This window comes from Epinephelus lanceolatus, chromosome 14, assembly GCF_041903045.1.
Source record: "Epinephelus lanceolatus isolate andai-2023 chromosome 14, ASM4190304v1, whole genome shotgun sequence".
Lineage (NCBI taxonomy): Eukaryota > Metazoa > Chordata > Actinopteri > Perciformes > Serranidae > Epinephelus > Epinephelus lanceolatus.
The window spans coordinates 43675347-43688254 of NC_135747.1; the positions used below are offsets into that span (position 1 = coordinate 43675347).

Consider the following 12908-nt stretch of genomic DNA (forward strand, 5'->3'; position numbering starts at 1 on the left):
TTACTTTCTTGTTCTTGAGTTTTTTCTTTCCTTTGTATATTATGAGTCTGATCACTTCAGTCATTCATCCACAATTTGAAGGGCATGCCATAATTATATGATGTAACTTCTATGTTGTGATATGCTTTGTTTTAGTGTGTGTGTTGCTCAGAATTGCCTAATTTTGCCTAAAATTGCCCAGCCCCAACCATTGCTGTATTATAATAAGAATAACAAAACAATATTATTATTATTATTATTATTATTATTATTATTATTATTATTATTATTATTATTATTATTATTATTATTATTATTATTATTATTATTATTATTATTATGCTGGTTTCACCTACAAGTACCAAATTTGGTAAGCACATGTAACATCCCAAGACAAGTCTCTTGAAGCCATACCCTAAACCCAACAGGAAGTCAGCCATTTTGACTTAAATGTGTCTTTTTTTCTTTTCTTTTTTTGTGCATTTTTTGGCCATTTCCAGAAATACTTGTGCCACCCACTGGCAACAGGAAATATGTCTTGTCAGATAATTATCTTTTGATTTACATGGATTTTACATGGTGTGGTCTACAATTTACTTACAGCAACATGATATATAATGACTGTTCTCCAGCATCACAAAGTGGACACAGGAAGTGATACAAAATGTGAAGCAGATAATTTCAGCACCCACGTTCTAGAAGGATATACAATCTCACTCCTTCATATTGTGTCTGACTGTCACAGAAATGAGCCAGTACCCACGATGGGCACGGAGGTGCGAAGGTCTGACCATTGCTGGTAGCAGCTTTAATTAGTATTACTTTCTTTTATATGCATTGTATTGGTTTAAAACAAGAACAGGAACTAATGAGGTATGAAAACAAACAACTTAGCTAATAGACAGAAATAATGAATATGAATAAAAAATAATTTGATTTCTTTTTTCTCTTCTTTTCTTTTTCTGAAAAAATTACTAGGCTTGCCTTTACAGAGGGGTTTATAATATGTGTTTGAAAGATATATACAGGATATCAAACTTAATAGTAACCAAAACAGGTGAAAAAAAAGAGATAAAGATAGTTAGAAGCTAAAGCCAAACCTAACCCCACCACTGCAGTGTTTGCAGATGAACGGTGTTTGGGTCACCCCATGCCTCCACCAGCACCTCTGCCGCCAGACCCCCACCACTGGACGGGTGGGGAGCTCAGAAAGCCAAACAATGTTAATCTGCACACACTGTGATGTCACACAGCTCTTTGAATATATGCAAGTTGCTTCCCTTAACTGGTCCCTGTAAAGCAGGGTACATCTTTATTCAGTGTTCTAATCATTACTAAGCAAAAACAGCATGTTTATACATTCAGTAGGCTTTAGCTTCAGCAGCTAGCTACAGAGCTCACCCCACACTTTTCAGGGTTCGATTTCAGTTTCAAAATGTAAATGGTAAAATGTATACCATGCAAAATGTAGGAAATTTGAAATGATTGCATAAGAGTCAATGAAGCACCACCATGTTGTTGTCAGACCCTGGTCTGAGTTGGCTAATGTTACAGTATGATTGGCCAGTCTGAGTCCGGGGGCGTGACTGAGCAAAGGGTCCATTGATGCATGATTTGCTGCATTGTTAGCTCACTGCTGTCATGGGGATGCAAAATGAATTATACAACAGCAGTGAAAAAAGCTTTGTTTGCTAAAACACAATTTCTTTTTGCTCTCATATCAGTGAAGCGAGTTGGGGTACTCCAATCCTTATCAGTAAGCCGGGTGTGTATGCTTTGGCACCTATATGGTTCAGGGGTTACTCTCACCAAATCCATATTTTCTGCCAAAGAGAGTGCCTCCCTCACATGTAAACCAACCAAAGAGGCAGCATTCAATCCAGTAGCTTCATTGAAGGGGGTAGATGCTAAGGCAGCACTGCATGGCAGCTATTGTGATAGTGACAAAAGACAGTTCAGTTGTAGATACATATCTGTTAATTACATAGTACTGCAAATGTTTATAGACTTGGAAAAAAAAAAACTCATAACAATAACTGTTTGACGAAACAAAACGCTTCAAAAGAAATCCCAAGAAATATAAGCACATGGTGTGTGTTGTATGCTGTATTCTATGTGTTTTAACAGTCAACTAATGACTCACTGTATTGGTGTATTGACACCTTTAGTTGTGCTGTGGTGCATTCATGTACTGCGGGAAATTCTATAAACAAAAGTTGCTGCTAGATAAACAGTAGCCTCTGGGAAGTAAAACGCTGGCAATTTGAATTTATTCTTTTAAATCTAACTGTGTGTTATGTTTAGTCTGTTTTGCTTTGTTTGACAACATAGTTTTGAATGGAGTGTTGTGTGAAAACTCACAGTCAAGTTTTTGATTCATCATCAAATCATTCAAATCATTACATCAAGTGGCCAATAAAGCAGCATTTGGTCACTCTGCTTGACTACGTTCAAGTGTACTGAGATCCAGAGTATGACATAGTTGCCTTTGGCATACTGAATAGATGGAATTTGAATATGGGAGGTGATAATAAAAATAAAGAAGGTGTATATCGGAGAGAGAGGAGAATCTGCTGAGTCCTGGCAGCTTTCTGATCAAAGCCATTTGTCAGTGACCATGGAGGAAACTGAACTCTGCTTTCCCCAAGTCAACACCTCCTGCAGGAAGATGAGTCGCCCTCACTGGGAGGCCGCACTCATTTACAGTCTGCTGTCCTTCATCACTCTGATCACTGTGTTTCTTAACCTGCTGGTCATCATCTCTATCTCCCACTTCAGGCAGAGATACACTTTTCTGCTTGGCTTACAAAGTGTTTATTCTTTGGTTACAGTTACATGAAGAAATGGCTTTGAGCTCTGCAGCATGATGTCACATTTAAGCTGATGATAACTTTGATTATGGTGCTGTTGAGATGTGTCACTGAAACAATTAATGATGATTTCACACATTTCAGGCTGCAGGACATCCACTAACCTTCTCCTCATGTTCATAAGTAGTGCATAAGAGTAATGTTGTCTTGTTTAGGCTTTGATTACTACATATTGGTTATTTGCAAATGTGTTTACATCTCTACTACTGTGTTATATTTTGGCTCCATTGTTATAGGACAATTCATACTCCTAGTATTATATATGCTAATAACATTTTTTGGTACACATACATATACAGTGTATTTAGTGTTGCTTTTGTCCCCCATTTCAGGCAGCTCCACACCACCAACAACTTCATCCTCCTGTCTCTGGCTATTGCAGACATCATTGTGGGTTGCCTGCCAATGCCAGCTGAAATCTTCATCTATCGAGGTTGTTGGAGTCTGGGTGACTTAATGTGTGTTGTGTATTACTTTTCAGCTTTCCTCTCTGTCAGTGCTTCAATAGGAAATGTGGTTCTCATATCAATTGACCGCTACATTGCTATTTGTGACCCCATGTTTTATTCCACCAAAGTCACTCTGAAAAGAGTTCGACTCTGCATCTGTCTATCTTGGATATCTTCTCTTATTAACAGCATTTGGATGCAGAGGGATTTCTTGAAACAGCCAGGCAGGTATAATTCCTGTTATGGAGAGTGTGTACTTGTAGTTAATTATATTGAAGGAGCTGTTGACCTTGTTGTGGCCTTTGTGAGCCCTGTTCTTGTCATCGTAGTTTTGTATATGAGAGTGTTTGTGGTAGTCCTGTCTCAGGCTCGTACCATACGCTCCAAAACTGCAGCTGATACACTTCAGCGTTCAAAGCCAATAACTGCCAAGAAATCTGAGATGAAAGCAGCCAGGACTCTTGGTGTTGTTATTGTTGTTTTTATTGTGTGCTCCTGTCCATATTATTGTTTAACAGTTGCAGCTGAGAACAACTTTTTAGGGGTGTCATCTGGAACCATTGAACTTTGGCTATTGTATTTTAATTCCTGTCTAAACCCTGTGATCTATGTCTTTTTCTACCCCTGGTTCAGGAAAGCTATTAAACACATTGTAACACTTCAGATACTGAAGCCTGGCTCCTCTGAGGCTAACATAGTGTAGAGACAGACTGTGACAGAGAGACTAAAACTATTCTCTCCCTTTGAATTATTTATATTTAAGTTGTTACTACACTGAATGTACAAAACATAAAGTCAGGACAAACAGCTTATATCTAGAGAAAAACAACTGAATATCAAAGTCTTAGATGGATAAGCAGTGTTAATAAGATCTTCATTACCAATCACCAATCTGTACACATTACAGAGTTATTGTATTAATGTTTTCTCAATAATGAAAGATACAAGCTTAAAAGGAAAACTTGTGAAACAACAATTGCACTAGTTGTACCACAATACATTTGTGCATTCTTTGTTTTGTTTACACAAATTTGTAATTACATAAATACACCATGACCATTTAAAACACACACACGCACACACACACACACACACACACACACACACACACACACACACACACACACACACACACACACACACACACACGCACGCACACGCACGCACACGCACGCACACCAGGGTTTGACATTAGAGTGAATGGTGGACATAAAATCAATTCTTTGGCTTATGACAGGATTAAAGCTGGTGGTGTTTGAAGCAAATTAGTCACTCAAATAATGAGTAAAAATTATTGATCATGTTTCAGAACCAGGCAGGCAACTTCAACAGCATAAAGGGAAAACAACTTATTTTCAGCAAATTTTCAGCTAATATAAGATGACTGATTTCAGTGACTGAAAGACAAGAATAATATTTCCACTGTCATAAAAAACTGCTCTTCTGTAAAACAACTTGGTGACAATATGCTGAAAAAATCTGTTCTTCATTTACCAGATAAAAAAACAACATGTCCATCTTAGAATTGATTTTAAGATTTTATTGCTTGTTTTTAAGGTTTAAAATATTCTGGTACCAGAACTCTTTTAGCTTCACACTCCAGTTAGAGCACTGAGGTCAACCGATAAGATGCTCCTGGATGTTCCCAGAAGTAGACACATTCACAGTGGTTGCCTCTAAACTCTGCAATAGTCTACCTATTGAATTAAAAACTGCCCCAACTGTAGAAACCTCAAGTCACTACTGAAGACCCATCTCTTCTCATTGGCTTATGATTGATTTGTGCTTGACACTTTGACTTTATTTTCTGTTGTGCTGCACAGTGTTCTCTATTATCTTTATTGTTCTCTTCTGTTATTACTGCTGTTTACTCTGATCTGTTTTGGTCTTTTATGCCTGTTAAGCACTTTGGTCAACCGCAGTTGTTTTTGAATGTGATCTACAAATAAAGTTTGACTTGACAAAAGTTCTGTGATAAAACACCGTTTAGTAAAGAGACTTAAGAATTTTCCATTTCATTCCTCCTGACGGTTTTTGCCTTAGCACTAGATATTTTTATGTTGTATATGTGCAGGTCAAGTGATTATACCAAATAAGTCGCTTGTGACTATGCAATGACATGGGGTGCATGCCCCACCACATCCCTAATGTGATCTGTTTTTTCTATGTTCTTGCAGTTGAAGAAGTTGAAAGTAGCTCAATTTGATTCGTTGACACTGCTGGACATAGCACATTTGGTGCCCTAAGCAGGCTTCCCCTGGCCCAGTCCCACATCCCAACATCCCCCACAAAGACTATGCCATTAGGGCCCGAGCACCACACAGTGCTCAGGTAGTTTGATTCCTTACCCCAGTCCAACAATTTGACAAAAACTAAGCTTTGAGTAACTTTTGATGTCAAGGGCGTTGGATGGTGCAGACATCACCCTTGGAAGTGGCCACACACAAAAAAATGAAACATTCAAGTAAAAATAACTGACTTCTATTAAGTTTAAGATATGGTTTCAAAAGACTTTTTTTGCACATTTTGGGATGTTACATGTGCCTACCAAGTTTCGTACAAGTAGGTGAAACCAGCTTTCGGGGCTGCTTTGTAAAAAATTTGTAGGGAATGCTACTGAGCCATTTTTTGCACCTGAGCATGAGACTCCTAAAATATCAAATTATTTAAGAGTGATGGCGTGTGTGCAAATTTTCATGACTTTTCAAGCACCTTTAGCCCCTTGAAAATGAGATTCATTTGGAAGAAGAAGAAGAAGAAGAAGAAGAAGAAGAAGAAGAAGAAGAAGAAGAAGAAGAAGAAGAAGAAGAAAAAAAAAAGCTTAAAGCAGTGATAAATGGGATGTTGCACACATTTGGGTCCTGTGTGTAAATCTGAAGCTTAAGCTAACTTATAAACGGTATTATATTTTTAAGTTTGTTGACACTATGCACATAAGACAAGCATTGCAATATTTAAAATAGACAAATGAGTATTATAAAGATGGAGAGTTTAATGAAGCTTGGCTAAATTAATTTTGGAGGGAACAAGATGAGGTTTTAGGAAATCAGGATGATACTAACGTAGAAAGTGGTGAAGCATCTATACATGTAGCTGAAGATGAGTTTTTGCATGATAGACAGCAATATTGTATGTTCCAGGATATGTGTATCATAGCTGCTGAGATTGGTCAGGAATCACTGGATATTATTTTGATAATGTATAGAATGTGGCACCAGCTGAAGGGAATAATCCTGTTAAATTGCTTTCTGATCATACAAACAAAGCCAAATGCTCTCCAGTGTTGTTTCCACAGGGGTGTTATACATACCATGATAGTAGACCATACTGATTGATATTGTTGCATTATTTCAATAGGATTCTGCATGCTGGTGGCAGGTTTGCACAAAATGTAGAGTATATCCCTTTTGCTCAGTACATGTCTGAGATTGAACAGGTTGTGTGGAATGTATCCATAGCACTATGAAAATGAAAAGGGCGTTGTACATGCAAAACGGGAAGTGATGATCTGCTGAAGAATGAAGGATCTTTCCTAAACCCATTAGAAGTACCCCATATTTTTGGCAGGGTGCAAAGCAGGACCTGTTAGCTTGTCTTCGTCAGCTTGGTGTCCCTACATGATTTTGTTTGTTTTCTTCCACTAGTATTTGTTGGAAAAAAGGTTCTCTATAGTATTTTAAAACAGGAAGATAGAGCACAGACAATTGAAGACTTAGAGTGGGCAGACAGATGTGACCTGCTGCATCAAAATCCTGTCACTGTGGTGAGTGAGTGATTTTCAGTGGCATTGGTTTTGCGCTGATGTCCCCATTGTATCCAATTGGTAAAATAAAAGACTACTTTCATGGAGAGGAATTTCAGCAACGCGGTTCACCTCAAGTCTGTTACTGTTTTGGATCAAGAATGCCCCACTTATTGATAAAAAGATGAAGATGAAGAGGTAGTTCAATTTATTGATAAATATGTCATGCGGATTACCATCAGATGAGGACATTGTCATTTGTGCAGAAGCATTCAAAGTAACATTTAAAAACATGTAAAAAGAAAAAGCTGTTTGTCATTTTCATTTTCCCAGGCCAGCTGTGACATTAATACGTTGTGGTAGATAAGACAGATAATTCATCACAATGTGCATGTGCAAATCAGGGTCAGAAAGATTATACAAGGGCAGCAGAGATTATTATTGAGGTGGTAGTGGGTGTTGTTGTGAGGAGCATCAAATTGAGGTGAAATTTTGTCAACCCCACTCACATACATCAGATGGTCAACATATTCTGAACACCTCTCAATATACTGCTCTCCACAACAACAGCAACATCCACTATCATCTCGGTAAACATAAATAAGTATCTCTGACAGTGTCAACATTTAGGAAATAATACATTCATTGCAGTAGAATTCATGGTCGGGCTGTTATTGGTGTGCATTACATTGCAAGTGTCTAATGAAGTCATCAGTGAATGTATTTAACGAATTATTATTATCTGTAGGTAATAGGTAGGTGGATTAACAGCGTCATAAAAGTCTCTGGTAAAACATGATTTGAAATGTGCCTCGCTGATGTACTCTATGTGCGTTCACATTTTCTTTCCTCTGTGAAATTATAACTTTGACCAGAAATGCCTTTTCCTGCTCAGTGTCATAAGTTAAAAACAGAGTCGGTGTGCTGTTGTAAATGAATACAGCCACAACCGGAGTGACAACATTTTTTGCAGGCGACAACGTGTTATCCTAATTTGCTCCAGTCTTATCTGGCAGCTGCAGCTGCCTGAGTGAGCATAATATTACTTTGAGATACTTACCGTTACGTTCATCGTGCCTTTACTGACTCGGTTAAAGTGTTGAAGTTACTGTTAAAGCAAGCTAATATTTAAGCTAGGTTATCCTAACGTTAGCTTGCTAACATATCAGCAAAGACGATGGAGAAAGTAGTAACGTTAATCCAGTATGTATGATATCAGTTAAGTGTGACCGACACAACGAGGCACATCATGACTCATGCACAAGTGGTTTGAAATGGGAAACTTATTGAGATATTGTTTATTTCACAAACTAGTTCTAAACTTACCACTGTGGCAAACCGCTTGATTCAGTAAATGTGCTGTCGGCTCTTCAGTCTTTACTACTTCACTCTGCTGTTGGGTCACTGGGGTGACTGTGGAGCGTGACAGCGTAACACAAGGACATCACTTCTAAGTAAAACACCATATTCCCTGCATTTTATTAATGATGAAAATATAAGTCTTAACATCGGCGTCAATCAGCCAACTTTTGGCCGATTGCCGATTATTCTCTAATGGCTATAATCGGCCAATTAAATTGGCCGGCTGATAAATCGGTCGGGCCCTATATTGTAGGAATGACATTGAGGATGCAACTCAGACAATGGATCCCATTCTTGAGATGATAACAGTAAGATGCAGCAGGGCACAAATTTAATACATACACTTTTACTGTGTTTGATAACTGTGCAAAATTTGACTCGATACGTATGTGATTTGGCATTGTGTACGCTGCATTTGCAGCTTCACTGTTGCTGTCACAGAAACCTGATTACGTGCTGCTTCCTCATTTAAGAACAGTAAACACTGATGTTTATAGTATTCATAGTTCTCTATACAGATCATCATAGAGCAGCAACAACCCCACATTGGTTGCTTTGCAAGCCCAACAACATGGTGGTGCTATGAGGGTTCTATGAATCAACCTCAATCAAAACAGACTTACTAATTGGATTGTGGATGTAATTCTTCATGCTTATGGGTCACAAGGCCTAGTGGTGTGAAATGTCACAATGCAGGAAATTGAGTGTTTGACGCTGAATACTTCCTGGGGAACGACCTTAAACCCCATGTGTAACATCTGTCTGTACATCTGTTAATTGATAGTTACTGCAAATATTTATAGAGTTAGAAAAAAAAATAACTGACTAAACAAAACTCTTAAAAAGAAATCCCAAGAAATATAAGCATATGGTGTGTGTTGTATGCTGTATTCTATGTGTATTAAACAGTCAACTGATGACTCACTGTACGTACTGACACCTCTACTGCTGTGGTGTATTTATGTGCTGTGGGAAATTCCAACCACAAAGATGCTGTGAGATAAACAGTAGCCTTTGGGAGGTACAAGCTGGCAATTTTACTTTATTATTTTAAAGCTAACTATGTGTTGTGTTTAGTCTGTTTTACTTTGGGGTTTTTTTAACACCATAGTTTGGAATTCAGTGCAACTTACACTAAAGTTTTTGAAAGGGGCCTACAAAGCAGCATGTGATCACTTGACTACTTTCAGGTGTACCAAGATACAGAGTATGACGTAGTTACCTATGGCCGACTGAATAGATGGAATTAGCATATGGGAGGAGAGAAGAGAGATAAATCAGCTGCACATCAGACAGACAGGAGAACCTGCTGAGCTCTGGCAGCTTTCTGACCAAAGCCCTTTGTTGATGGCCATGGAGGAGGCTGAACTCTGCTTTCCACAAGTCAACACCTCCTGCAGGAAGACAAATCGTCCTCACTGGGAGGCCACACTCAGTTACAGTGTGCTGTCTTTCATCACTCTACTTACCGTGGTTCTTAACCTGCTGGTCATCATCTCTATCTCCCACTTCAGGCAGAGATACACTTTTCTGCTTGGCTTACAAAGTGTTTATTCTTTGGTTACAGTTACATAAAGAAATGGCTTTAAGCTCTGCAGCATGATGTCACATTTAAGCTGATAACTTTGATTATGGTGCTGTTGAGATGTGTTACTGAAACAATTAGTGATGATTTCACACATTTCAGGCTGCAGGACATCCACTAACCTCCTCATGTTCATAAGTACTGCATAAGAGTAATGTTCTCTTGTTTAGGCCTTTGATTACTGCATACTGTGCTGTATTTAGGCTTGTTGTTATAGGACAATTCATACTCCTAGTATCATAACTGCTAATAACATTTATTCTTACACATACATATGACACTATATCAGTGTTTACATTTTCCCATTTCAGGAAGCTCCACACTGCCACCAACCTCCTCCTCCTCTCTCTGGCTGTCGCAGACTTCATTGTGGGTTTCCTGCAGATGCCAGGTGAAATCCTCCTCTATAGAGGTTGTTGGGATCTGGGTGACTCATTATGTGCTGTAAATTACTTTTTAGGTTTCCTCTCTGTCAGTGCATCAGTAGGAAACATGGTGCTCTTATCAATTGATCGCTACATTGCTATTTGTGACCCCATGTTTTACACCACCAAAGTTACTCTGACAAGAGTTCAATGCTGCATTTGTCTGTGTTGGATATTTTCTGCTGTTCACAGCACTTGGATACTGAGAGATTTCTTGAAACAGCCAGACATGTATAACTCCTGTTATGGAGAGTGTGTAATTGTAATGAATTATGTTGAAGGAGCTGTTGACCTTGTTGCAACCTTTTTTGCTCCTATTCTTGTCATCATAGTTCTGTATATGAGAGTGTTTGTAGTGGCTGTGTCTCAGGCTCGTGCCATGCGCTCCCACATTACAGCTGTCACAGCACAACGTTCAAATACAATAACTGCCAAGAAATCTGAGATGAAAGCAGCCAGGACTCTTGGCATTGTTGTAGTTGTGTTTATTGTGTGCAACTGTCCATATTACTGTTTCACTGTTGCAGCTGAGAACAACTTTTTAGGGGCCTCGGCTGTAGGTGCTGAACTTTGGCTCTTGTATTTCAACTCCTGTCTAAACCCTGTGATATACGTCTTTTTTTACCCCTGGTTCAGAAAAGCTATTAAACACATTGTAACACTTCAGATACTGAAGCCTGGCTCCTCTGAGGCTAACATAGTGTAGAGACAGACTGTGACAGAGAAACTAAAACCATTCTATCTCTCTTTTTATTTTGATGTCAATACCCTGAATTTACACAAAGTCGGGAGAATTACATTAAATGGGGGGGGGGGGGGGTGTCACTGTATATTTATGGCCAAAACTAGTTCCTGACTTGGGGACAGTAAGAAAAGAAAATATTTATTTTTGGTTCATTATTCCAAAAAGCAAAAAAAGTCTACTGTTATCTGCTTAAAATTCTAGGATGACAGGACTTGTGATAAAGCTGCATGCATCGCTGCCGATTGTTTCAGTTGAATCAAATATATTGTGACTAAGGTTGTCAGCATTAACGTGCTGATTGCGATGCAATTACGGTCCAATCATAGCATGTCTTTTTTATTTATTGTCCCTTCAGCGCACCCTTACTAGTAGTCAAGATGCCACAGCTGCTTCCTGCTAATGCAGTGATGGAATAAAAATGACACCACTGTGCTTTCGAGTGGCTCCTTTGACTTTAAAAAACTTCCAGATGGTGGCGACCTCTAGCTCACTGGGTTTACTGTGGGCCCACATAGGCTGAGTCCTTGCAGTAGCCCAGGTTCAATTCCAAACTGTGGCCCTTTGCTGGCATCATCCCTCCTCTCTCCCCCCTTTCCTGTCACTCTTGAGCTGTCCCAAAAATAAAAAGCAAAAAGCCCAAAAAGTAAATTTAAAAAAGAAACTCCCAGATGGTTCAGTTGACAAGTAATATGCACCTTGTGTCAAACAGAATTAAAATATCACCAAGTCCCTACAAGCTCAGCATACAGGTGCAGCTAATCAGACTGATGTCAGCGGTCAATCACATCATGCTGTGACCAGTCTATCATTGCGGGGAACAATAATTTCACATATAGAAACTGCATGAATCAGAGAAAACAACTAAATTGGAACTTCTCAAATGTGCAAATGCTGTGAATTTAATCGGGGATCAGTGGACATCAATGAATAATCACAACTATATCAGAGTAACATCACACCATGGATCACAGAATAAGCCCTTTGAAGTCGTCTTCTACCTCTAAGTCATGGTTTCAAAAACACACTGGTGTAGCACTGTAGCACTGATTTAAAAGAAATAATTCCAAAAGTCAAGATCATAAAGTCGCTTTCTTTGTCATCATTTGATTCCCAGTCAACACACTCTAGTAAGAATGGCTGTACCTCGTCAATATTGACTTTGAAACTGTTTTGAAATGCAAAATCATGGAATTTTAAACATGTGATTAAAATGCAATTAATCAAGATTAACTATTAAAACTCTGTGATAAATGACAATGTGTGTTCACTTATAAATATAAACTCTGTTCCAACTTTGTCTCTCCTTTGGGCAGTAACCAAATCAACAAGAGTATCAAAAAAGTCCTGGACTGAAAATCTTCATTACCAATCCCTAATCTTAACACATTAGAAAGATATAGTATTAAGCTGTCCTCATTATAACCAAATATACTTTTATAGGGGATACTTGTAGTACATTTGTACCAGTTTTACCACAGTAAATTTGTGCATTGGCTTTTTTTAATACAGTTTTGGTAACACAATTACATAAATCCATCATGACCATGACAAAGACTTTCGCTTGTTATACAATGTCAGTGTTTTTGCCACCCCTATTCAGTGTCAATGGCTGAGGTGTCAACGGCCTGCATTCTTTCATACGGTAAGCATTCCTCGTGACCATGGTGATGTAAGTGATCCAGTGCTTACACACCACCATCTAGCGGCCATGGTGATGGTGACAAAAGACACTTCAGTTTAGAATATGGATC

The 12908-nt window shown here is 38.6% G+C and overlaps 2 protein-coding genes across 2 annotated transcripts; both read left to right on the forward strand.

Annotated features, from left to right (window-relative positions):
- Positions 1 to 2596: 2596 nt before the first annotated feature.
- Positions 2597 to 4001, forward strand: LOC117249409 (trace amine-associated receptor 4-like). The gene is made up of 2 exons (XM_033615056.1): positions 2597 to 2757; positions 3182 to 4001. Exons 1-2 carry the CDS (start codon positions 2597 to 2599, stop codon positions 3999 to 4001), a joined length of 981 nt encoding a protein of 326 aa, XP_033470947.1.
- Positions 4002 to 9749: 5748 nt separating this feature from the next.
- LOC117251803 (trace amine-associated receptor 9-like) lies at positions 9750 to 11118 on the forward strand. Its single transcript, XM_033618356.2, has 2 exons — positions 9750 to 9916; positions 10299 to 11118. Exons 1-2 carry the CDS (start codon positions 9750 to 9752, stop codon positions 11116 to 11118), a joined length of 987 nt encoding a protein of 328 aa, XP_033474247.1.
- The last annotated feature ends 1790 nt before the right edge of the window (positions 11119 to 12908 follow it).

Coding starts and splice junctions, on each gene's coding strand:
- LOC117249409 (XM_033615056.1), top strand. CDS start 2,597: ATGGAGGAAACTGAACTCTGCTTTCCCCAAGTCAACACCTCCTGCAGG. Junction 2,758..3,181: donor ATCTCTATCTCCCACTTCAG/GCAGAGATACAC, acceptor CCCCCATTTCAG/GCAGCTCCACACCACCAACA.
- LOC117251803 (XM_033618356.2), top strand. CDS start 9,750: ATGGCCATGGAGGAGGCTGAACTCTGCTTTCCACAAGTCAACACCTCC. Junction 9,917..10,298: donor ATCTCTATCTCCCACTTCAG/GCAGAGATACAC, acceptor TTCCCATTTCAG/GAAGCTCCACACTGCCACCA.